Genomic DNA, 26,337 nt, shown 5'->3' with positions numbered 1-26,337 from the left:
GGGCCAGTAATTGGGGCACAGTCAATTGTGTTTATACATACAGCCCATCCAAGTGATGTCTTGGCATCTTTCTTCAGGAGGCATGTTTATTAAATGGGGCTTCCTGTCATAATTTGGCGGAAACTGGTATCTGGCTCCATCTAGTGTTTTAATAAGATATTGCACACCGGTGTGACAACACTACTGCAAAAAAAAGCTAATTCTTTTAGCAAACTGACTTCACTTTTTAAATATACTTTATTCAATTATTCAGTCAGGGGTTACAAACATTTACAGTAAATACATGTTTTTCTTTTTCTTTTTTATAAACAGTAGAAAGGAATAGTAACCAAAAATAAGAAGTCTGTTAGAAGGTGAGCAGGTGCCAGGGTGTGGGTCTCTTTGTTCTGATGTCCAGTGTTCTTTGTCTTTTCAAGCTTTCTCTGTCCACCCAAAAAAGACATGAATCAAAGTTCAGTGACGGCATAATTATGTGTGTTTCTCAGCCATAAATCTTGACATCACATTGCTAGAATGTAAACAATGTGAAAATGTCAATACAAAGTAAATAATATAGTTTGGATGGAGAGCTTGTGAAGTGTCTGATTTGTGATTACTACAGCAGAATAACAACAGCAGAATAACTTTTCAATCATGAGAGACTAGTAGAAAGTTTAACAAGTCTTTAATGATACAACAAATTAATTTTGGCGTATGACTCCATGATATGATGACGCTCTCCTGAGATGATGAGAGGGCGTCGTCAGTGAAGAATAGGATAGGAAATCTCCCCATAGAGAATTCTTCAATCAGGAGTCATGACGATGGTGGTGGTCAGGGGAGGAGGTGGGGCAAAAACTGCTTCAGGATGATCAGCAACTGAGAATGACACATGGCACATACACAGCACATAGCAAACAGAGTACAAAACATGGACCCTGATATACTACGCTGATTAGGTGATTGGGATCAGCTAGAGAGGAATAGTTTGTGCTGATTGGTTATTGCCACATGTGTGGCAAACTGTGAATGGATGAGGAGACCGCATCAGAGAAACGGGGCGAGCACAACAATGCATGGGTTATACAACCTCAAAGAAAGGGGGCGTGCACTGTGATATGACGTGAACTGGGCGTTAGCTGTTAAGTATTATTGAAAATAGTCCAAGACATTATTTAACTAATATCACAATTTTGGTTTCTGATGCACCATACAGACATTGGATTGACATAATTGTAATTCAGATTGTCACTAAAGTTTACTAACATGAATTAAACATGAACAGTGACATCAACAAAGGCGAGTTCATATGAAAAGCACAATGAATTGAAACCCTCATCTCTGCAGTGTATAACTTCTAGCCTGGCATTAACTAAAGTGACTAAATCACAACAAGCATTACCTATGACACAAATAATCTGTAGCTATCTGATCCCAGACCAGGAGAACAGCATGTGACTGTAGAGACCGCAATGTGGAGTTACTAATGGAAATATTAAACCACCACAGTGCTTACCACAATAAAATGTTTTCATCCCTCGACAACTCATATCGAGCTGCCTCTGAGCAAGGCACTTCCCTCTCCAACAGTGGTGATCCATTAACTCAGACTGAAGAGTGATTTAAACACCAGGCTGCAGCAGCAGATTAGTAGCCTAAAATCAGGCACAGATGTGGAACCAAATGTTAATGATCAGCAAGCAACTGGTGTTTAAAACCACAGGTGCTGAACTGGTTGGAAAGGCTGGTTTATAAAGCAGAATGATATTTCACTCTAATGGACTCAAGCATCAAAATAATTGTTTGTTGCAGCCCTACTTTTGAGCCATCTGGCCCCCGCCCTGTTTATTCTGCAAACTTGCATTATTTGTGTTACAGATTGGGAACCATTAAGTATATCCATCTATACACAATTTCAATCACTACATTTGTGGCTGTCTGGAGCAGCAGTCATTAAGTTGTCTTTTCTATGATAGAAATTGTTTGGACATGTTTGTTGTCTTGAGGTTCAAGTCTGGAACAAAATGCTTAAGAAAGAAAGGTTTGTAGTTTAACCACTCTTACAGCCCTCTTTATATTTCGTAGACATCTGATATGAATGAAGCCTCAAACACGGAGGAACAAGAACTATTTTGAGCATAGTTTTTAATTGTTTTACCATTTGGTTTTGATGCAGTTCACGTTGTGTAAAGATTTAAAACGGAGGGCGATTTTAAATATGAATGATGTATGACGTCAAAGTGGCGGTTAGAAGACGATAGTTGGGGCTCATTCATTTTAATTTGGAGTCCAGATTGTGCATAATGTACCCCCCCCCCCCCCAATAGAGGCTGTAATGTTAATATTCAAATGAGCTGCAGCATCCAACTATTATTTGACGTTTGTAAGCTCAATGTTCGTCATCTAAAACACTGAACTATTGAGCAATACACAATGGTGACATTCTAACGTGGACACAAGAATCCTGACATTTTCAGTGTGCTGAAATGGTCTAAATTAAATCACGTGTCCCAGTTTGCTACGTTATAGGCTACATTTTCATTTTTTATAATGAAATAAGCCAAATGTAAAATAAGGGAAACTCTTCAGAAGTGTGGTTGGCTCTTAAAAGAGCCTTTGGGTTGATGTGGGACAAGCGGGAGCAGGTTACTTCTTGGCGGCCTTCTCGGTCTTCTTGGGCAGCAGCACCGCCTGGATGTTGGGCAGCACGCCGCCCTGAGCGATGGTGACTCCGCCCAGCAGCTTGTTGAGCTCCTCGTCGTTGCGGACGGCCAGCTGCAGGTGACGGGGGATGATGCGGCTCTTCTTGTTGTCGCGGGCAGCGTTTCCAGCCAACTCCAGGATCTCAGCGGTCAGATACTCGAGAACAGCCGCCAGGTAGACGGGGGCTCCAGCACCGACACGGTGGGCATAGTTTCCTTTACGCAGCAGCCTGTGGACACGACCGACCGGGAACTGGAGACCAGCACGAGATGAGCGGGTCTTCGCCTTGGCACGAGCCTTTCCGCCGGTTTTCCCTCTGCCAGACATATTTTCGTTATGATATTGAATCAAAGAATGACTTGCAAACGTCGGGAACCGGTTTATATGTCTGTCGAGCTGCGTGTTCATTGGTCAGGTGGAGCTTCAAAATTGTCGCCCAATCAAAATTGTCCCCCAAACAGAAGTTGTCGGTGTCAAGTTAACACAGCAAATAACACTTTCGCTGTACACAGTCTTGGATTTTCAAAATAAAACGACTCCAGATAACCAGATTGTATCTGAAATGAAAGCAAGGAATACAACATAATAGTAATTTGTAAAACGGTTGATGCTGGTAAAATTCACACTTAGACCTATGTTAACTGAATGTTAACGATTTGCTCATGTTTTATAAGCTAGAAATCTTGCGTGCTACACGGGTTCGATTCTCGGATTTTTCGTTTCTAACCCCTCCCCCTACCCTAACCCTAAAATCTCAGAACGTTACAATGTTGGAGCCGAAACGTTACAATTGCATAACTGAGTTATTTAGGCCTACTTAGCCTATGCACAGGCATATTAATGTGTATTTTTCTTGTCATTCTAAATTTCATCACCTTGTTTCCTCTGGTTAACATTTAAATACATGTCATTATTGTGCTACAATGAGCTGAATTCCCTGTCTGACAGTCTGGCCACAGACTGTAGAATGAGATGTAATGCAGGATAGCCAAGCGAATGTGTTTGGATGGTAGTTTGACGCTAGACCAATCAGAGGCAGAGGGGCGGGTTATGCCTTCACATAGCCTTCGCCATCATCCGAAAAAAGAGATCTCCTCCGGCGCTGCGGAGGTTATTGATTAAACGCACTCCAGAGTTTGAAGTGGATTAGAAAAACTGTTCTGGAGATAACAGCTTTGTGTTTGCCAGTAGGTAGCGCTACAGTGCCTTATTGAGATCACCTAATTTCGCTGCAGGGATTCTGACAAGCGAGACTACCTCATGTCACACAACACAATAGCACTTAATAATATTTATAATTATAATAATTTCATGGACAGTTGTTAGATGTCTAGAGACAAGTGGAATAAACTCTTATAGTGATTATGGAGGTGGCTCTTAAAAGAGCCGTTGTGTTGATGGATGTCCCGGGGGAGTTTAAGCGCGCTCTCCGCGGATGCGGCGGGCCAGCTGGATGTCTTTGGGCATGATGGTGACCCTCTTGGCGTGGATGGCGCACAGGTTGGTGTCCTCAAACAGGCCGACCAGGTAAGCCTCGCTGGCCTCCTGCAGAGCCATGACAGCGGAGCTCTGGAAGCGCAGGTCGGTCTTGAAGTCCTGAGCGATCTCTCTGACCAGGCGCTGGAAGGGCAGCTTGCGGATCAGCAGCTCGGTGGATTTCTGGTAGCGACGGATCTCTCTGAGCGCCACGGTACCGGGCCGGTAACGGTGAGGCTTCTTGACGCCGCCGGTGGCCGGGGCGCTCTTACGGGCAGCCTTGGTGGCGAGCTGCTTCCTGGGGGCTTTGCCTCCGGTGGATTTACGGGCGGTCTGCTTGGTTCTGGCCATGGTAACAACTATTCCTTCTTCACGAGAGAAGTTAGAAAATGTGTTTCTCTGCAGTTGATGTCGGCTTTATAAAGGCAACGCCGGAGCGCTGCTACACGCTGATTGGCCTGCCCGAGGCCGGGGAGGAGCAACAGAACAAACTAAAGCACAAAGCCCTCCTCCACAGCAGCTGCGTCTAACGGCGACAGAAAGGCTTTTACTATTTCAATCACTTTTCACTCATGTGGAAAATAAAAGATAATAACCAGCTAAATTCATGATACGAATACAAGACAATAAGATGCTATTTACACGTCGTCGCGAACAAACATACATATTGCATGTAATAATTTGTAGCAGTTAATATTAAATTTACACAATAATAGAATACACACGTTTTGTGGAGTGTGAGGAATTAAAATGAAATACGTATGACTTCTTAAAATACTACTACCACCACTACTACTAGCCTGGTAATAATAATAATAATAATAATGTTACATACAATGTACATTTTAGAATCCAAATCCAAGTCTATTTATGGTTGGTGAGATGGAACTGTGTAGATTAGTCTAATAAAGAGAAAAGTAGAGGAAACTGAAAAGGTGCAGTCAGGTGGGAAATGAGCAGAAAGTAGTCTTGTGTATTATGACTGATGATAACCATGTTCGCATTACTGGTTGTGATGTAATGTTGTGAGGAATGTGTCCTTTATGCATCCAACAAAATACTGGTCTATTGGTCACACTATGCAATGAAGTCTCATTTTTTTTTTGTATATACAATGATGTAGCCTATAATAAAGAGCTAGCATTGTGTCAGTCAGTTATTTAGTCTAATATACAACTAAATAAAAGGGACCAGAATAATATTGTGGCAAGTTGTAAAATGAATGTGTTCATAATTATTCATTATAACAGTAACAATAAATGTTGCTCTTTCATGAAAGTTGTGGGTGGCTCTTAAAAGAGCCTTTTTGTGGAGAAGTCAAGCCAGCAGTTTACTTCTTCTTGGGAGCTGCTTTCTTAGCTGCTTTGGGCTTGGCAGCCTTCTTTGCTGGAGCTTTCTTGACAGGAGCAGCGGGCTTCTTGACCACCTTCTTGGGACTCTTGGTGGCCTTCTTGGGGCTCTTAGCTGGGCTCTTGGCTGCTTTCTTGGGCGCTGCAGCGGGCTTCTTAGCCTTCTTGGGGGATTTCTTGGCGGCTACTGGCTTCTTAGCTGCAGCCTTCTTCTTGGGGCTCTTGGCTGGTTTCTTGGCAGCGGGCTTCTTGGCTTTAGGAGCGGCTTTCTTAGCCGCGGGTTTCTTCACCTTTTCAGCCTTGGGGACCTTGAAGGAGCCGGACGCTCCGGTGCCCTTAACCTGCAGCAGAGCGCCTTTTTCCACCAGCTTCTTGATGGCGATCTTGACGCGGGCATTATTCTTCTCCACGTCGTAGCCTCCGGCAGCCAGGCTCTTCTTGACGGCGGCCAGAGACACGCCGCTCCGCTCCTTGGAGGCGGACACAGCTTTGAGGATGAGCTCACCGACGCTGGGGCCGGCCTTCTTCGGCTTCACCACCACCTTCTTCTTGGCAGCTTTGGCCGCTTTAGCCGGGGCGGCAGCGGCGGGTGCAGCTGGAGCGACTTCTGCCATTCTTCTTGTCTAGTCTGTTGTGCTTCACAAAGATCTACAGAGTCTGACTGGACTGTCTGTCCATGCAGAGCAAGAGGCGGGACTTATACACAGCATGAGGACCGTGTAGACTCAACACACACAGCCTCTCACTGTCCTGCTGAAATGTGGCAACACTTGTGTTTTCTCTTCCACATTTTTAGGGATAAAATACACATATAGAAGCACCTTTGTAGTGTAAATGTTATTGGACATGTTAGAAAACTAGTTTCATTTCGGAATGAATTCGATTTTTAGCAAGGAGGAAACGTTATTTTTATTCAGGGAAGCTTCAAACCTCTCCAATACACCGTCACATATTCAGCTCGCAGTGGGATTTCCTCACATTTCGACTCATAAAATAGTTTAATATACTTTACATTCCAGACAACACTAGTTTTACAGTAAGCAGAGATGTCTGGCGAGGGAATACAAGTCAAAGTGCTGTTGTGCTGTGATTAGTTTAGTTTTAATTGTTAGATGTTTTGGTGTCTTAAACACACTGAGGCAGGCGGTCACTTATGGCGGGTTACATTGAGATGGTTCCCGAGGCGCTAACTTTCTCACTATTGCAGTCATGTCTCTCCTATAATAAAGAGCTAGCATTGTGTCAGTCAGTTATTTAGTCTAATATACAACTAAATAAAAGGGACCAGAATAATATTGTGGCAAGTTGCATTGCATTTCGACTCATAAAATAGTTTAATATACTTTACATTCCAGACAACACTAGTTTTACAGTAAGCAGAGATGTCTGGCGAGGGAATACAAGTCAAAGTGCTGTTGTGCTGTGATTAGTTTAGTTTTAATTGTTTAATTGTACATTGAGATGGTTCCCGAGGCGCTAACTTTCTCACTATTGCAGTCATGATTAATGCAGCTGAAATTATGTTTTGCAAAAAAGTTTTATTTTACATCAAAGTCGGTCAAACATTATTTTATCAAATGGACATAAATATCATGATTGTCTAATACAGAGTACAAATGTGCTTGAGTATCATTGTGCATTTTGTATAGTCCTAAAACCACTTCAGCCTCTGTGGTTGCTTGGTGAACATTACAATTTGGTAATGCCTAGAGAAATACTTCCTTGCTGGACCCTTAACTTGGTTTTCACTTGGAGAAACATGCCAAAGTCGCTGTCAGGTAGAAAGATAGGTAGATAGATCCAAAAATTAAGATAGAAAAGACAGAATGGGGGGATATAAGTGATTTCATATAGCCCTAACCTTGTGCTAGTTTGATATGATTCATGGAATGCTGTGTGGGATTTGTGCATTGTGGTACTTTTATACATTGCGGGGCCCTCAGGGGCCAAAGAGGAGTCTCAGGGAATCTATTGGTTTACTATGCAACTGTCAATTCTGATTTCTTGGTTATTTTCTGCTGATTAAATGTTATGAGAATTATTGTTATAATACATGTATTTTAGGATAACAAGGATATTTGTGGTCTTTTCACAATGTGTTTACTTGAAAATGGTATTACAAAAAATTAAGAAAATCATAAATGATAAAATAAATCAGATTGGTTTTTTTCTATTCCACAGGAATTGCAAAAATATTCAAGATAAATGATATATTTCTAAAGTATTTTTTGCTGGATATTATTCATTACTAATATTTTTTAAATAGTGGCACTAAAATATTGCATCCAGTTAGCCCAGTATGCCTGGAATCTGCTTACTTGCAACTTTAAAAAGGTCAAGCTCACTTTTGACAGTTCTCTTTTTTTACTTTGAGGACCCCTAAAATGACAAATTAGATCATCCATTTGATTAGATGTTTTATTCCAGAAAGTGTATGGAACCCATGACCATCGCCATTGTATTATTATAGTGGAAATAAACAATCCCCCTTTCTCCTGGGGACCCCCCTGAATCCCCTCAAGGACCCCTGGTTTGTCCACTGAGACGTCTTACACCAGTCTAATTTAAAATAGCCCACGTTTTTAAACATTGTTTACCCAACAGAACACGAATGACAAACAAACCCAACAATAAAAGCGAAATACAATGTCGTGATTTACACATGCAAACTATTTCAGCATGCTGTGTGAGATATGATTATTGCGTCTGCAAGTCATGTTTAGGCTTTATCATACTAGTTAATATTACTCACATACCAGATGTGCATGAAATCTATAGACATCAATCATGTTTGTGTGTAAAACAACTAAATATCTTTCAGCAGCATATTTCACAACAGCTGGATTGCCTTGATGTAGGCTACAAACTACCACAATTCAGATAACTTTTTCCCTATTGATAATATAGAAGCTCTTTGTGGAAGTAGTGTGTGGCCCTTAAAAGGGCCTTTGTGTTGGTGGTGAAGCTCTAGCGGTTTACTTGGAGCTGGTGTACTTGGTGACGGCCTTGGTGCCCTCGGACACGGCGTGCTTGGCCAGCTCACCGGGAAGCAGGAGACGCACGGCGGTCTGGATCTCCCTGGAAGTGATGGTGCGGCGCTTGTTGTAGTGAGCCAGGCGAGACGCCTCACCGGCGATGCGCTCAAAGATGTCATTGACAAAGGAGTTCATGATGCCCATGGCCTTGGAGGAGATGCCGGTGTCGGGATGGACCTGCTTCAGCACCTTGTACACGTAGATGGCGTAGCTCTCCTTCCTGCTCTTTCTGCGCTTCTTGCCGCCCTTGGCAGCGGTCTTGGTCACGGCTTTCTTGGAGCCCTTCTTGGGCGCTGACTTCGCGGGTTCAGGCATGGCGACTTCTCGGTACTTCACAGCAGAGAATGAAGTTCGCTTAACAGAAACACTCTATTTATAGGCAGCTCATGCAAATAACGCTATGCGGTTCCCCGCCTGCGATAGGTTGAGTTTCGTCGCGTGACTGTGGCCTGCTGCATTGCGCGGCTCCCTGTAGGTCTATTCTGATTGGTTGAGATCCAGATGGCGGTTATCTTCCCGCGCGCGGACTCTAGACTATTATTCTCCTTCATTAACAATTATTAATTTTGATCTTTGAACTAAGTGAATAGGATAGAATAGAATATAATAGAACAGAATAGAATAGAACAGAATAGAACAGAATAGAACCGAGGACTCAAGACTATTCTTCTCCTTCATTAACAATTATTTGATCTTTGAACTAAGTGAATAGAATAGAACATAATAGAATAGAAGCGCATTCCAAAGGCTCTGCATTTCCCCGTTATTAACGATAAATAGCCTGTGTTCTCTGCTCATATGGCCCCATTTAGACAAATAGACAAATCTGAAACTCCCTTTGTATCAGAAACATTGTATGTGACTGACTGGCATGTAGCAATGGACATAATGGCATTGACAGTCTTATGTAGGCCTACAGCTCCAATAGTGGGGGAAATCAGAACCAGAATTATTTGCCAAGGTATGTTTTCACATAATTGGAATTTGTCTTGGTGTGGTTGGTGCTCATCTCAAATTGATAAGCACAAATATACAAGACAAACAAATAAGAAAACGACGTAATATAAAGTACATTCTCATTTAGTGCAGATAGCCTACCGTGTGTGAATCCAGCCGTGTGTGAATCCAGTATTGCTTTGTCTTTATTTCTATCTTTTTTGGGCTGTATTTGTTCGATTGGGATAAGGCCGTTATTTCGGCAAACTGGGGATGTTTTGTCTTGTTTACACAGCAAAACAGATTAAAACTTGACTGCTGACTAGTTTGCATACATGGGCTGTTATTATTCTAACAAGTGTCCCATTTAAATAGTCTGCTTTAAGAGCAAAATATAAGCGTGTCCACATGTGATCAGTGATGACAGCATAAGAAACAGGAATGTACTCTTTGGAAGATGTGTGTGGCTCTTAAAAGAGCCTTTGTGTTGTTGAGTTGTTGCTAAATGAAGTTAACCTCCGAAGCCGTACAGAGTGCGGCCCTGCCTCTTCAGAGCATACACCACATCCATGGCGGTGACGGTCTTCCTCTTGGCGTGCTCGGTGTAGGTGACGGCATCACGGATGACGTTCTCCAGGAAGACCTTCAACACACCGCGGGTCTCCTCGTAGATCAGACCGGAGATGCGCTTCACTCCGCCGCGGCGAGCCAGACGGCGGATAGCGGGCTTGGTGATTCCCTGGATGTTGTCACGGAGAACTTTACGGTGACGCTTGGCGCCTCCTTTCCCGAGTCCCTTTCCGCCCTTACCTCTTCCTGACATGATGCCGATTCGTTTAGTTCAAAAGAAGAACAAACTGGTGCAGAAGCTCAGAAAGAGTCACAATATAAAGCTTATTTGCGGACCTAAAAGAGGAAGCAAAGAGCGCGCTCAGCTGAAGTCCTCCCCCTCATGTGGAACGTTAGGTGTGCCAAGTTAGCAGAAGCTAGAAGCTCCAAGCATTTCCGGTTGGGCGATTTCACTTTGAGGAATAAAGTGAGAAAACTGACAGAATATTTACACCATTGTAATGTGTTATATTTCACCATTGATTGATGGATTGATTTGTATTTATGTTATGCACACTACGGTGCCCAACCCTCATGGGCTTACAGGACATTATATCGGGACATTATATCGGGGAATTGGCCAAATATATGTGTAGCTGTAGCTATGTGTAAAGAGTGTATAAAATCCAGTAGATGGCGGCGTTCCCAGAGGAAACCATACCAAAGTGCTTTAGTTAGTAGGACTGATTTCAAGCAGATGTTCCACTGAGAAAAAACAAAACAGTCATGAGTGCAAACATAATCAGCAAAGACGTCTTGAGTCAAAATAATTTTCCTTTGTATAAGATGTCTTATACCTAACTGTACATGCAATGTTGCCTCTATGCATAGGCACTTTATCTTAATTAATGTGCACTTTAATTATCTTGCACTTTAAAACCTGAGCTGGTGAACTCGGTTCTATCCAATATGCACTTGTCTCCTTTTATCTTTTTAAAATGTTAACCTTTTTATTCCTTTTATTCTTTTTACACGGTATCTAAATGTTTTTATATGCTGTCCTGTGATTTGTTATGTATGTTTTTAAGCTCCTAGCACCCCAATTCCAATGCAGTCCCTACTGTAAATGGCAAATAAAGTGACTTGACTTGACTTGAATAACATTTAATCATTTTATTGTGAAAAAGTATCTTCATACCCTCGCCATGGAACTGTACAATCAATAATGATAAAAAGAAAGAGTTCAACTTTGTTGTTTGAGGAACATTCACAGACACAACCGCTCACTTAGATTACTCAGCAGCTCCAGCCACAAAGAAAAATAGTGTTTACATGTTTTATACATCATCATCACCATTATCACTCTGTTTCCGTGTTCAGACACACATCAGAAGTCCTCCCCGGACAGGTCCTAAGTCACATTTACTCTCCAAACATTAAAAAAATGTCCATGCAATCCAGCATGGAAACTCAACGCAGGGAAAGAAACAATATTGCAAGGGTCAACACTGAGGAAAATATCAATTTATTTAAACACAATAGAAAAACAAATGAAAATGTGGAAGCGAGACGTGGCTGAAAGCGATCTTCTCTACATCACATATACTTACGGTACGTGCACATCTACAATGGCAAATTCGCTTTTCCGCTGTGTCGCAGCGTTTTGTGGGCGTGCAAACCAGCTTCCAGCTTGGAGCTGTAGCCTGTAGAAACGTTGTACACAGGAGGGTGCGGGGAGGAAATGTGTAAGAAGAGCTGTCATTGGGTAGCTTCAACGAAAGGTCCCGCCCTAGTCCCGCCCCGCGAGCGTGAAGCCGCTCGGAGACAAGCCGCCTCTAGTCTGCGACAGTGAAACGCTGAAACGCTGGGGGCGGTTCCAGCGCGATGTTGAAATGGCCAATCAGAATCGAGAATACAGCAAGACAGCCTATCAAGATGCAGCGTCAAAGAGGCTTTTTCAGCAGGCAAGCCGCCGTGCCATTGTAGATGTGCACGTACCGTTACAGGCTGGCTGCACAACTACTACATAAAAGCATCATAATCCAATCAAGGTTATGCTGCCTGGGAAAGCAACCAAAAGCCTCCTACTTATGGCAGAGAGGGAGACCTCTTCTCATTTTTCTCTTCACTTTACACTCGGACATTCTCACAAGAGTGGGTCATGATAATTCAATCTATAAGTAACACAATGACGTATTATTTTGTCATGGGTTTCATACACTTTCCGTAATAAAACATCTAAAAGCAGCAATGCCATTGCTTGCCAATGCAATTGCCATTGCCATTGCTATCCCATTTGATACCACTGCCAATGGTATCAAATGGGGGTCCGTGGTCTACATTTGTGTCAGTTTAGGCCGGGGTCCTTTACATGAAAAAGTTTGAAAAGCACTGCTCTAGTCTAGTCACACAGACAATCATCTCGTTAAATCAGAAAACGACATTTTTGAATGAAAACTCATCTAATTAATTCATGACATTGTAGCCCAGAATGTGGGATGTGCAGGAAAACAACATTATTATTTATTGAAAGGGGATGAGTGACGTTATGGTCTTGCTTTATCTCTGACGCCACAGCATTCAAATCCCGCACTTTCAATGTTTTTACACAAGTAGAATGAAATATACAAAAGTACTATTGTGGGATGATTTAATTACATTATTATGTTTCAGGCTTTATATCCTGAATAAACCAAAGATTAATTTACAAAGGAGCGTAGTGTATTTATAAGTACGAAACTCGATAAAGTACATCATACATCATTCTTGACAACTTTCTAGATAGAGGGATTTTTGACCGAACAACTATAAAAGAAAGCTCTTTAGAAGTGTGGTTGGCTCTTAAAAGAGCCTTTGGGTTGATGTGGAGACAAGCGGGAGCAGGTTACTTCTTGGCGGCCTTCTCGGTCTTCTTGGGCAGCAGCACCGCCTGGATGTTGGGCAGCACGCCGCCCTGAGCGATGGTGACTCCGCCCAGCAGCTTGTTGAGCTCCTCGTCGTTGCGGACGGCCAGCTGCAGGTGACGGGGGATGATGCGGCTCTTCTTGTTGTCGCGGGCAGCGTTTCCAGCCAACTCCAGGATCTCAGCGGTCAGATACTCGAGAACAGCCGCCAGGTAGACGGGGGCTCCAGCACCGACACGGTGGGCATAGTTTCCTTTACGCAGCAGCCTGTGGACACGGCCGACCGGGAACTGGAGACCAGCACGAGATGAGCGGGTCTTCGCCTTGGCACGAGCCTTTCCGCCGGTTTTCCCTCTGCCAGACATGTTTTCGTTATGTTCTTGTGATAGAGAATCAAAGAATGACTTGCAAACGTCAGGGACCGGTTTATATGTCTGTCGAGCTGCGTGTTCATTGGTCAGTTGGAGCTTCAAAATGGTCGTCCAATCAAAATTGTTGCCCAAACAGAAGATGTCGGTGTCAAGTGAACACAGAAAATAACACTTTCGCTGTACACAGTCTTGGATTTTCAAAATAAAACGACTCCAGAGAACCAGATTGTAAGAGAGGATTAGAGCCACATGAACATTTCATTTGATTCGTGAGAATAAAGTCACATTAATGAAATAAAGTCATACAGATAGGAACTCAAGTACATGTTTTACATGTGATGGGTAACATTTCATAATAACATTATCTTCAAACAATTTATAAGCACAGTTAGTTAAGACAAATTAAACATGAATTACTCATATCCCTGTAGGCCTACTAGATCATCAAGCCGCTACGTCGACTTAAAATCTAGTTTGCTGGGACTCTGGAACGGGATTGTGTTGTGTGTGTGAGGTATCAGTGGATGGGGTGATGTCAAATTGCACAAAATCTGGCACTGCACTCCACCAGGTCCCCCACGTGCACTCCCACATTTGAAGTCGATCTGACCAATGGTTCTCGAGATAAACCACTTTTTGTGGTGCCAGTAGGAGGCGCTATGTCGAATTGCAGGCGATTCGAGATACATCCATCTGAGTGAGGCAGGCAGGCACTGCAGCAGCCAAACAGTGATGTTAGCTAATAGTTAGATAGCAAAGTCTGCATTAGCAAGCAGGCAAGCTAACGTTTGATACCTCCTGTGGGATGGCTGGCTGTACCCCGGAGCGGTGCACAAAACACGGGCAAGTTGCCCGTGTTTTGTTTGAAGATGTACATGTTAGTAAACTTGTGTAGTACACCTGTGCATTACTTCTAAATTAAATTGTGAACTTAATATCCAAGAAGCTCCTTTTTTCTATTTTGCATTCTACTTGGCCTGCTGAGCTTTCTTGGCCCACTTTTTTGTATTCTCCTCTGTATAATCAAGAAACTTTAAATAGTGTGGATGATTTTCATAACGAGATAACGACACACACACACACACACACACACACACACACACACACACACACACACATGGGGTGTTGGTGTAGCAGCAGATCAGCAGAGGCAGAGCCTACAGCTTTTAACATCATGTTTTCCTCCTGGATCTGTTCTCTTTAGACTACCTCACATTTATTTGGGGAACGGGATTAATTCCCTCGTTTTAGGGTTTGACTGGTGTCTGGCAATGTTTTAATCACATCAATCAATGTGCCTCGATCCTCTTCACCAACTCCATTACGCGCATTCAGCATTTTGTTTTGTCGACTTTCTGAATACCATGATGATTATCATGATACCTTCGGATCACGGAAGGCAAATGAGGGAGAAGACTCATCTCGCTGTCACCACGATTGCAGAGTTAATGTAGTCCAAAACAATAGCATTGTGGATGTGAGTGGATCTATGTTTACTAGTTTAATATGATCCATTGCCTGGCCTCCCAGGATACCTCATAATGTTGAATTTACCCCCATGCACATGGTTTGACAATTATTGTTTTAATGTACAACTGTATGAAACACCATAAAAGCAGAGGAGATGATGCTGTCCCTGTACAGTGTACACAGGTTGTGTCAAACAGGTGAATGGATAATGTTCCTATGTACACTTGTAAACTCCATCTTTGTGAATGGCTATCCAATGAGCTGGGCCGCTGCTAGATTGATCATGTTATTTAAGAAAGGTAACCCCTTTGAGTGTAATAATTACAGGGGGATAAATGTGATCAACAGTGCAACAAAGTTGCCAGGCTTATACCAGGCTTATACCAGGCTTATACCAGGCTTATAGCAGACTTATACCAGGCTGTCAGGTCTGTTATTCAACACATAGTCATACACTTCCGGGAGCAAGCAGGAGCCCAACCCAAAAGAAGCTGCATTGAACATATTGTGGCACTTATTATGGGGCATTGTGTCAGAAAGAAGGTTCAACTGTGCATTGCTTTTATAGACTTTTCCAAAGCTTGTGACAGAGTTCAAAGAGGAAAGCTATTCAGAATCAGTGTTCAGTCAATGTACAATGTGCCACAGGGGGGGGGAAACATGTTTTGAAACACTGGCACATCTTGCACAGTGACGCCTACTCTTTTCGCTCTTAAACGAGCTAGAAATGTAAGAGATAGGCTAGTTAGAGCTGACTGCCACACACGCCCTGTACATTTTGTATCCAATTTACCTAATAGCAATTTCCGTTGTCCCAATTGTGCAACGCTATGATCAAAGGTGGGTCTTTCTTACACCCACACTCTGGTAAAAAGTGTTCTATCAATAGTAGAATTTCATGCAAGACCAGGTTTGTTGTGTATCTTTTGAAGTGTCCTTGTGGACGGTGTTATGTCGGTAAAACCACAAGAGAGCTAAAAAATCTGCATGTCAGAACACAAGAGCACTATTAGGAACAAAGAGGAAAAGTCTTCAGTGGCTTCAGAGACATTTTAATTCTGCTGGCCATGATGTGTGTTCACTCAGGTTTCATTATGTGTGTTCACTCAGGTTTCATGATGTGTGTTCACTCAGGTTTCAGGGGACTGAAGTTGTAGCACCTTTAAAAAGAGGGGGTGATAGAGACAGAGCTCTGCTCCAGAGAGAGGCATTTTAAAAAGAGGGGGTGATAGAGACAGAGCTCTGCTACAGAGAGAGAGGCTTTTTAAAAATAGGGGGTGATAGAGACAGAGCTCTGCTACAGAGAGAGGCTTTTTAAAAATAGGGGGTGATAGAGACAGAGCTCTGCTACAGAGAGAGGCTTTTTAAAAAGAGGGGGTGATAGAGACAGAGCTCTGCTACAGAGAGAGGCTTTTTAAAAAGAGGGGGTGATAGAGACAGAGCTCTGCTCCAGAGAGAGGCATTTTAAAAAGAGGGGGTGATAGAGACAGAGCTCTGCTACAGAGAGAGGCTTTTTAAAAATAGGGGGTGATAGAGACAGAGCTCTGCTACAGAGAGAGAGGCTTTTTAAAAATAGGGGGTGATAGAGACAGAGCTCTGCTACAGAGAGAGAGGCTTTTTAAAAATAGGGGGTGATAGAGACAGAGCTCTGCTACAGAGAGAGAGGCTTTTTAAAAAGAGGGGGTGATAGAGACAGAGCTCTGCTACAGAGAGAGGCTTTTTAAAAATAGGGGGTGATAGAGACAGAGCTCTGCTACAGAGAGAGGCTTTTTAAAAATAGGGGGTGATAGAGACAGAGCTCTGCTACAGAGAGGCTTTTTAAAAAGAGGGGGTGATAGAGACAGAGCTCTGCTACAGAGAGAGGCCTTTTAAAAAGAGGGGGTGATAGAGACAGAGCTCTGCTACAGAGAGAGGCTTTTTAAAAATAGGGGGTGATAGAGACAGAGCTCTGCTACAGAGAGAGGCTTTTTGGATCCACACGCTGCAGACTGAACATCCCAAAGGTGTTGTTGCTTGGATGTTTCCTCTAGGTACTTTTTAACTTTATTTCTTATTTTACTACTCTATTTTTCTACTTGCTTTGTGTCTACTTGACCCCCAGTTTGTATATTTATGTTTCTGCCTGTTCTTCGTCAAGGGCTTATAGGAACATATCCGACTGGGCTTTTATTCAATTATTTATATATGTACATTCTTTACTGGAAATATGTATTTGCTATGTATACTTAAACTAAACTTTTCTGTATATTTTTTTTTACTATTTTGATGTCCTTATCTGTGTACGCACACCTATACCTGGTAACTCTGATTGAATTATTGAATGTAGTTCCGGTTTGATTGTATTTATACGCCATTTCCGCCTGACTGAAGGCTACCTGCTGAAACGCGTACGTTGTTGCTGTGCTGTACCTTACCTTATTAAACGCTTAAAGGACATTCTGGAGTGCTGGCCTTTTCTCCCTTTGAAGTTTCTACCTTGGCCCTGCACCTTGATTGACTTTATTTTGCTCGCTACTGCTGTTTTTTGACAATTTGACTCTGTCATGCACCCACATAGCATCAATGTGAACCACCAAGCAGAATGCAAACAAATAATCAAAGCAATAATCAGAGCAAAAATACAAACACAGGGAAGTTAACTTATTTAAAAAGTTCCTGAGCAGCAAGCAGGCTGTGATATTTGACAATTTAGCTCAAGCTCAGTCAAACTTATTTCATGTTAGTTTTCATTGGGAATTTGAAAATGGCCGGGGGGCCACTCAGCACCCTATCGTGGGCCGCATCTGGCCCCCGGGCCCCAAGTTGAGTATCACTGCAGTACATGCTTTGATTTCCTTTGTTTTAGCTCTGCAGTGATCTAAGCCAGAGGTTCTCAAATGTTTTTAAGCCAAGGACCCCTTACAAGATAGAAAATATACCGGGGACCCCCTCATTCTGATTTGTGATTTTGGGCTAAGCTTAATTGTTTCCACGGTAACGTGCTTGACTTTTAATTTGATAGGTTTGTTATTAACCCTATGCATTTTAGATTTAAAGCATAAACTATTTTCGTTGAACTATGAAGATTTTGCAAAAAAAATATATATATATTTTTTTTTATTACATTACATTTACATTACGTCATTTAGCAGACGCTTTTGTTTTGTCCAAAGCGACTTACAATATCACAATTTGTCAACAGTACAGAAAACCACTATGCAACACAATGAATGACAGCCAAGATATTTTGATAGACTAGCACCATGTAGGAAGTGGTTTGAGAAGGAATAAGTAACATTAGTAGCATTTTTCTTTTAATAAAAAAAAAAAAAAAAAAATGACCTGAAAACTTTTCGCCGACCCCCTGGCCAAGTGCCATGGACCCCTGGGGGTCCGCGGACCCCTATTTGAGAACCACTGATCTAAGCAGCCAGGATGGAATCCAGCAGATGAGAGAACACATCCATAAGAAATTTGACCCCCCCCAACCCCCCCCAAATGGATGCTAAGTGTACAGAAAAGTCCCAGAAACCACCTGGAAAGTCCTGGAAACGACATTGAAAGTCTTGGAAACACCTTCCCAAGTTGGATTGGACTGGGAATTTATATTGCAGTTTTTGTTATGATCCAGGAAAGGTCATGGGAAGGTCCTGGAAACCACCTGGAAAGTCCTGGAAACCATATGGAAAGCACTGGAAACACCTCACCAGGTCGGATTGGGCTGGACATTTATATGGCAGTTTGTTAGGATCGGGCGAACCCGGTTTGGGTTTGAAACATTTATATGGTGGTGTGTTATGATCATGGGAAGGTCCTGGAAACCACCTTGAAAGTCCTGGATACCACCTGGAAAGTCCTGGAACCACCTCCCCAGGTTAGATTAGGCTGAACATTTGTATGGCGATGGGTTATGAACTGAGGAAGGTCATGAACATGCTGGAAACCACCTGGAAAAGTTATGGAAACCACATGGAATGTCCTGGAAACAGCTCCCCAGGTCGGATTGGGCTGAATAAACATGGTTGTTATGATCTGGGGAAGGCGGGAAGGCCCTGAAAACCACCTGGAATGTGTTGGGTACAGAATGTCCTGGGTCAAGGGTAGGAAAGAATGTTTCGATGTCATCTTGGTTAATTTCTAGGGCAATTTCATCAAATGTTGGGGAATCCATATGTTGAATGACATACACAATACTTGATGACAAGTCAGGCATATTTTATTTCTAAAAGTTAATAATCACAAAACTAATTTCCTATATCATCTTAACACTGTTGATTGTTTGGCATACTATCTTATGTAAGTTAACAGTACTTGTACAGTACTTGGCAAAAATATTTTCAAATAACATGCCGTATGTGTTGAAATAGTCGCTGATCAGTTGAACCCATTGATCAATGTTGGTGTTCAGCAGTCTTGTTATTTCTTCTTCATGTGAATCCATCTATTTATAGGCTAATAACTCATTTCTAAGATGAGTTGTTTATTCTCTGATCAGCTGTGAGGGAAAGTTGCACGGCTACCTGTGTCAGTGTGTGTGTGTTTGTGTGTGTTTTCTTTCCCGCGGGTAAACAAATTCCAGGGAAAAACATACAGACAGCTCACGAGGTTGCCTCACAGCTGATCCAATGAAAATAATGCATTATTTTGGTGTCAAATGACTCACTGAAACAACTTTTAAACAGACCCACCCGACACACTGAAGTGTTTATGTGTTTATTAAAAGGATTTGGTTAGATTTTTATTTGTGTCGAAGCAACAGATACAAATATCACAATAAATGGATTATATATATATATATATATATACCGTATATATAAAGAAAGAAAGAGAAATAACAATCAACATGATACAAAGTTTGGTCTGAGAAGGGGCAGAAAGAAGCAGTGCTTATCAAGTCCTGCCCCTTCCTTACAACATCATATTGCACTTATAGATTCTCACTCTAGGTAAAACTCTCTCAAAAACAGAGAGAAGACAAAATAAATATTTACAAAGAATAAAATTGGTCATAATAATAAAAAAACAATATTATTCAAGATTTCCTCTTTATTATATTTGTCTATGAATGTTTGTTTATAATCGCATTAAAATTTTCTAATATTTTTACTCATTTTTATAGTCTCATGAAGGCTGTTCCAAAGACACACCCCACAGACCAAGATGCACATTAGCTTCAAAGTGGTACGGACACTAGGGTGTTTTAGGAGCAGTTTCCAATGATGGATCCCCATCAGCTGCCGCCTAGATGACTGCTAGTCTACCTGGGGTCCAAGTACATTACAGATACATGACAAGCAATAGTAAAATGCAAGCAATTGTAAAATATAATAGTAAAATAACAGTAGAAAAATTACAAGCAATAGTAAAATGATAAGCAATAGTAAAAATGCAAAGAACACAAATGGAAATCACAGAAGACTGAATAGACGGGTTTCTTGTATACAAACATTAGTGGGTGCGTGCGCATCACAGTGACAGAGGATGATGAGAAACGCATCGAACTGATCGCCCATTGGTTCAACACAGGTGCATCACAAACCCACAGTGAAGTGTAGAAACCACTGGCGCCGGAACAAGGGGGACATGGGGACATTTTGTCCCCCTTAAAATTTGGTCCCCCTCATTTTTTTTTTTTTTTTTTTTTTTTAATCTGAGGGGGCAATTGCCCCTGACGCTTAGAGCCCATTTTACACTGTTTACACAGCCTGTGATGCTTGTTAAAGCCATGATCGTTGTGGGATTATTACACCTGAGACAGACAGACCCAGGGATCAAATTACAGAGAGCCCACTTTACACTGTTTACACAGCCTGTGACACTTGTTAAAGCCGTGATCATTGTGGGATTATTACACCTGAGAGACAGACAGACCTGGACTCTGTACTGCACTCACTGTCATTGGCTGCTGCTATAATCGTATACGGTTATTGTTATTTTATTTTTGTGTTGAGATGACAAGTTTTGCATTGTTTTTCGAAGTAATAATAATAATAATAATAATAATAATAATAAGTTCAGTGTTTCTGCCTGTGTTGCTGTCTGTTGTAGTGTAATTGTAAAATGACCTAAAGGGAGAGCAGGTCACCAAGTGAGTGAGAAAAGGAGAAAATACTGAATAATTACATCACTACAGTATAATCCTAATGTTAATTTAAAATTAGATATTCCTCTAAATATAGTGGTAGGGCTTCTCTCCAGTGTGAATGAGTTTGTGTTTTTTCAGTTACCATAGTCACAGAAACTGCTCCCACATTGGTCACAGTGGTAGGGCTTCTCTCCAGTGTGAATGCGTTTGTGTTGTTAGGGCATCTGAGCGACTGAAACTGCTCCCACATTGTCACAGTTGTAGGGCTTCTCTCCAGTGTGAATGCATTTGTGTTGTGTTAGGTGACCTAACCGAGTGAAACTTCTCCCACATTGGTTACAGTGGTAGGGCCTCTCTCCAGTGTGGATGCGTTTGTGTCTTTTTAGGTCACTTGCCTGAGTGAAACTGCTCCCACATTGGTCACAGTTGTAGGCCTTCTCTCCAGTGTGAATGTGTTTGTGTTGTGTTAAGTGATGTAACTGTCTGAAACTTATCCCACATTGGTCACAGTTGTAGGGCTTCTCTCCAGTGTGAATGCGTTTGTGTTGTATTAGGTGACCTAACTGAATGAAACTCCTCCCACATTGGTCACAGTGGTAGGGCTTCTCTCCAGTGTGAATGTGTTGATGTCTTCTTAAGGAACTTGTGTCAATGAAACTTCTCCCACATTGATCACAGTGGTAGGGCTTCTCTCCAGTGTGAATGCGTTCATGTCTTTTTAGGGAACTTGGGTCACTGAAACTTCTCCGACATTGATCACAGTGGTAGGGCTTCTCGTGTTTATGCCTTCTTAGGGACCTTGTGTCAATGAAACTTCTCCCACATTGATCACAGTGGTAGGGCTTCTCTCCAGTGTGAATGTGTTTATGTCTTCTTAGGGAACTTGCGTCACTGAAACTTCTCCCACATTGATCACAGTGGTAGGGCTTCTCTACAGTGTGAATGCGTTTGTGTGATGTTAGGTGACTTGGCTGAATGAAACTCCTCCCACATTGGTCACAGTGGTAGGGCCTCTCTCCAGTGTGAATGTGTTGATGTCTTCTTAGGGAACTTGTGTCAAAGAAACTTCTCCCACATTGATCACAGTGGTAGGGCTTCTCTCCAGTGTGAATGTATTTGTGTCTTGTTAGGTGACTTGAGTGACTGAAACTGCTCCCACATTGGTCACAGTTGTAGGGCTTCTCTCCAGTGTGAATGCGTTTGTGTGTTGTTAGGTGCCATGACCGACTGAAATCCCTCCCACATTGGTCACAGTGGTAGGGCTTCAGTCCAGTGTGAATGATTTGATGTCTTTTTAGTTTACTTGCATGACTGAAAGATTTCCTGCACAGCTGACAGGAGTAAGGTTTCTCCCCCCGGTGACATATCTGATGATTTGTTAAAGCCCAAATTGTTATGAATGCTTTGTCACACTGCTGACAGCGGTGACGTTTGGGTCTGTTGGTGTCTCTCTGTTTCCATAAAGGAAGATAGAAAGAAATAATTAGGACACAGAGACAGAGTGTGTGGCAAACTCAGTGATACAACAGTGATATTTTCCTCACCTCTTCTGAAGAATTCATTTCAACAATCTTCCTCCCCTCCTACGGCAGATGTCTGTCCTCCCACCAAGCAGCTCTGTAGTCACAGCAGGGTTAAATTAAATGAGTCTCATGAAATTTAATTACACATTTACACATTACACACTCAAACTTTTTAGGAAATTGTTCAAAATGGAATGGTATGTTGCTTAAAGGAACACTCCGCCCATTTTCAACCAACTTTGTATCATTAGAACATCAGTAGTATATCAGAAAACTGTAAACGGTTTTGAAGTCTGTCATTTAATTTGACAGTTATTGAGTGTTAAAGTGTGGACCAGTGACATCACTGGTCCACACTAACTCAAATTAATAACTCATTAACTCAAACCAACTCTCAATAACTGTCAAACTATTCATCATTCATCTAGTTTGACAGTTATTGAGAGTTGATTTGAGTTAATGAGTTATTAATTTGAGTTAGTGTGGACCAGTGATGTCACTGGTCCACACTTTAACACTCAATAACTGTCAAATTAAATTACAGACTTCAAAACCGTTTACAGTTTTCTGATATACTACTGATGTTCTAATGATACAAAACTGGTTGAAAATGAGCAGAGTGTTCCTTTAAGATTAAGATGTATTGAGAAAAACATAATTAGGTGAAGGTTTGCGAGAAACATAAATTTATTTGATTTATTGTATTAATGATATTAAATATTACGAATCAAAACAACTCTAAGTGTGAATGTTACAGTAAATAGAGATAAGCGAGAAAAAACATCAAAAAGTATTTTGATACAAATTACAAATACAAAATAATAAAGAACGAGGAGACTCTATTGTATCATCAGCAAAAAAAAGTTTATTGATACCATTTTCCGTTCTTTAGTTATGAGCCGGAGAATATAGGTTGTTTTCAGCAAAAACAGGCGTTTCAAATTAGAAGCTGAGATATTCAGCCTTTTGTGAAATGAAGCATTTCAAGCACATTCACTGACTCTGAAGCTAATATTTTCTGATGTAGTGACGTGGTGTAGTTGTGTGGTGCCCTGCGTGCCCCTGCTGTTCGCAGCCAACGTCAGCTCCAGCCAGAGCAATCTATATGGCTCTGGCTGCAGCATGCATCGGTTTCTCTTTCATCACGGGGCTTTTTCCTGCTGTTTTCCTGACCTTTCTCTAATCTGGAGAGCACTGTCACCACCTAATGAGTCCGTAAAATAGGTTATACACCTTCAATAGCTACAATATTTGGACAGGAGATGCCTGAGGCTTTGATCCACGTCCCACCGTCAAAAAACGCATTTGACGCCGATCGACGTCATTGGCACTCAATGAGTTAATTGCCTATTTTGATAATCTATTAATCATTTTGAGCCATTTCTTTAAGGAAACATTTCCTAATTATCTGATTCCAGCTTCTCAAATGTGAAATGTTCTTGTTTCTTTAGATGGTAAATCATCTCTTTAGTCCTCTGTGACAGTATTCTCCTCTAACACTACAGTTCTTCCATTTCAGTTTTAGTTGTTTTTCAGCACAGCTAATTTCTCCTTCACTTCCGCTCTGAATCACCTTCTGTGAGGGCTTTTGACTTATAGGCAGCATTTCTACATGTTAACCTCAAGTTTTGGAACTTTGACCGTTTAGCCATAGATATCTGATATAACAGTGTATATATATACCGTAATTCTGCCAATAAGAGCCCGGGCGCTTATTATGCTAAATCAATTTGGACCAGGTGGTAAATGGAAGACCCGGCGGCAATTAGAGTGGAGGCGCTTATTGGAAGAATTATGGTATATATGGTGGAGACTCTGGAGATGATGTGCCATGCCTGCAGATATGGAAATTGCCCGCTCCACAGGCTCCCAAAATCGTGACTGACAGACAGACCCGTAAGGGTCACCTCGAGGCCATTGTGCAACTTTGTGCCATCGGCCCACACTGCTGCCACACCGCCACCCACTTAATTGAATAATTACTTGTGTCTCTCTAATACACTGAATATGCAGTAAACTGTTTCATTTGCAGATAGGCCAGTGCATGCAATATCTAATCATCAATTTATATTAATAATTTATCTCTGGGGGAATTTCCACCAACTAGGAATCTTGCATGCTCGATTCCTAGTTGCCCGTCCTGCAGCTCACCAAGCTGGCCCTGCAGCTCGCATTCACAGCTCGGCCGCTGCGCGGCCTTGCCCGCAACTCGGCTGCTGTGTAGCCAATGAGACCAGCATCAGTGATGATGTCAAGATTTATGACATCACTGATGATGTCATCAGTGGGATTTATGACATCACTGATGGTGTGTGATTTATGACATCATGGATGATGTCACAGTGGGACAATCACAGTGGGACAGAGAAACAGAGCCCAAGCTCCCATTTATGTTGGGAGGATACGATACGAGGCTTTATTACTAGTTTAGACGAAGAATTGATGTGAAGTCTCACTCAAGACCCACGCTACTCTGCCTCTGATTTGTGGTTGACTTTGTTCTGAGGGTAAGCCAATCAGAGGTGGAGTAGAAGTGACATATCACATTGCTTTTGTTTTTCCACAGTTTAAACTTGTGTCAATGTAAAAAAAAAAAAAAAAAAAAAATTGAGAATAAAATTACATAAAAAAAGTATTTTATGTATTTAAAATACACAAAATACAAGGTCTGAAAGTATTTTGATACAAATTACATGTTATTTTTCTCGGTCCAGCCAAATACAAATTACAAAATACACAAATGTATTTGAAATATGTATTTTAAATACATGTATTTGAAGGAAAAAAGCTTTTGCACACCTAGGCTCAACAGGTGCGTCGGAGAAGGGCAAAACCCGACAGTACAAGAATAAACTCCCGCACACTGTCTCCACATGCAATCAAAAGTTTAATAAGAATAACGTTTCGGTCGTGAGACCTTCATCAGATTATCTTACAGAAGAGGAGGAGGGACCCAGTTAAATAGGCTGGCAAACCTACGTGGACCAATCGGGTCGCACTGCACCCTGACATCATAATTGAACACAATTACCTAGATAGAAAATGGCAGGTCTGGGTCAGAGGACTGATAGTGCACAGCAATACCCAAAAGAGTAATACCCAAAACAGTAATAAACATACACCCTTCATATACAAAGGTGATAACAAATGTTATGCACAATATAGGAAGGATAACATAACATCAGAATAAGGATCACACAAGCCAGGTTTACACATGAAGAAGACATAGGAGAATGACCAGCAGAATTTCACAAGATAATAGGATTCTGGTGGGCGTATAGACAAGTTTCCTGGGCACTTCCGGTTTGCTTCCGGACTCGGCCGCGATCGTGTCTGTCGCTTCCGGTGTTTGTGAATACGGAGAAGCGTAACGTACTACCGTAGTAGCCATAGCGACCGGCGAAAAAATGCAAACTTGGGATCATTCTGCGAGTCTCCTATCTAATGAAAGAGTGTCTATCCCACACCCGTTGACAGTGGACACATGGGAAGATAATATGTGTAAATGGCCGAACGTAACTACAGGCAGGATTATAACGTATTTTGAGGAATCAATGGCGGTGGACGGCAACGCGATGAACTATCTCAAAAGCTCCGAAGCGTCAGCCAGACTAACGTTAGGTTACAGTCAGTCAGACTAATGTTAGGTTACAGTGACAGTACTCTCCTCTCTCACAGTCAGACTAACGTTAGGTTACAGTGCTCTCCTCTCTCACAGTCAGTCAGACTAACGTTAGGTTACTGTCCTCTCCTCTGTCACAGTCAGCCAGACTAACGTTAGGTGTCTCTCCATTCAAAAACAAACCCAGTTTGCCTTGATCACTGCAAAACATGACATGCCGTGTGTAGCCTCCACACGGTAAATCATGGTAAATACGCAGCACAATACCCGCCGTGGTAAACAGAAGAAGACTGGGATATTAACTTTAAGGCGACTGACTCACTTCTAGACTTGAATGAAATTGTATTCACCTACTAT

The 26,337-nt window shown here is 41.9% G+C and overlaps 2 protein-coding genes and 4 pseudogenes across 6 annotated transcripts; all 6 read right to left on the bottom strand.

Moving 5' to 3' along the window:
* Positions 1–2,603: 2,603 nt before the first annotated feature.
* Positions 2,604–3,009, bottom strand: LOC310788245 (histone H2A pseudogene; annotated as a pseudogene). Its single transcript has one exon. The product of its transcript is annotated as a histone H2A pseudogene (transcript).
* A 1,089-nt stretch (positions 3,010–4,098) lies between these two features.
* LOC310788252 (histone H3.2) lies at positions 4,099–4,517 on the bottom strand (the record flags this gene model as incomplete). The annotated part of the gene is made up of 1 exon (XM_083649789.1): positions 4,099–4,517. Exon 1 carries the CDS (start codon positions 4,507–4,509, stop codon positions 4,099–4,101), a length of 411 nt encoding a protein of 136 aa, XP_083505915.1. The 5' UTR covers positions 4,510–4,517.
* Positions 4,518–5,488: 971 nt separating this feature from the next.
* Positions 5,489–6,121, bottom strand: LOC310788240 (histone H1 pseudogene; annotated as a pseudogene). Its single transcript has one exon. The product of its transcript is annotated as a histone H1 pseudogene (transcript).
* A 2,361-nt stretch (positions 6,122–8,482) lies between these two features.
* On the bottom strand, positions 8,483–8,857 carry LOC310788248 (histone H2B pseudogene; annotated as a pseudogene). Its single transcript has one exon. The product of its transcript is annotated as a histone H2B pseudogene (transcript).
* Positions 8,858–9,989: 1,132 nt separating this feature from the next.
* Positions 9,990–10,301, bottom strand: LOC310788251 (histone H4; the record flags this gene model as incomplete). The annotated part of the gene is made up of 1 exon (XM_083649788.1): positions 9,990–10,301. The coding sequence occupies one exon, from the start codon at positions 10,299–10,301 to the stop codon at positions 9,990–9,992; it is 312 nt and encodes a 103-aa protein (XP_083505914.1).
* A 2,595-nt stretch (positions 10,302–12,896) lies between these two features.
* Positions 12,897–13,305, bottom strand: LOC310787390 (histone H2A pseudogene; annotated as a pseudogene). Its single transcript has one exon. The product of its transcript is annotated as a histone H2A pseudogene (transcript).
* Between the last annotated feature and the right edge of the window lie 13,032 nt (positions 13,306–26,337).

The sequence above is a fragment of the Poromitra crassiceps genome, assembly GCF_964638095.1.
Source record: "Poromitra crassiceps genome assembly, chromosome: 13".
NCBI classification, from domain to species: Eukaryota; Metazoa; Chordata; class Actinopteri; order Beryciformes; family Melamphaidae; genus Poromitra; species Poromitra crassiceps.
Note: the sequence above shows the minus strand (reverse complement) of the source record. Positions and strands in the feature narration are given on the sequence as shown.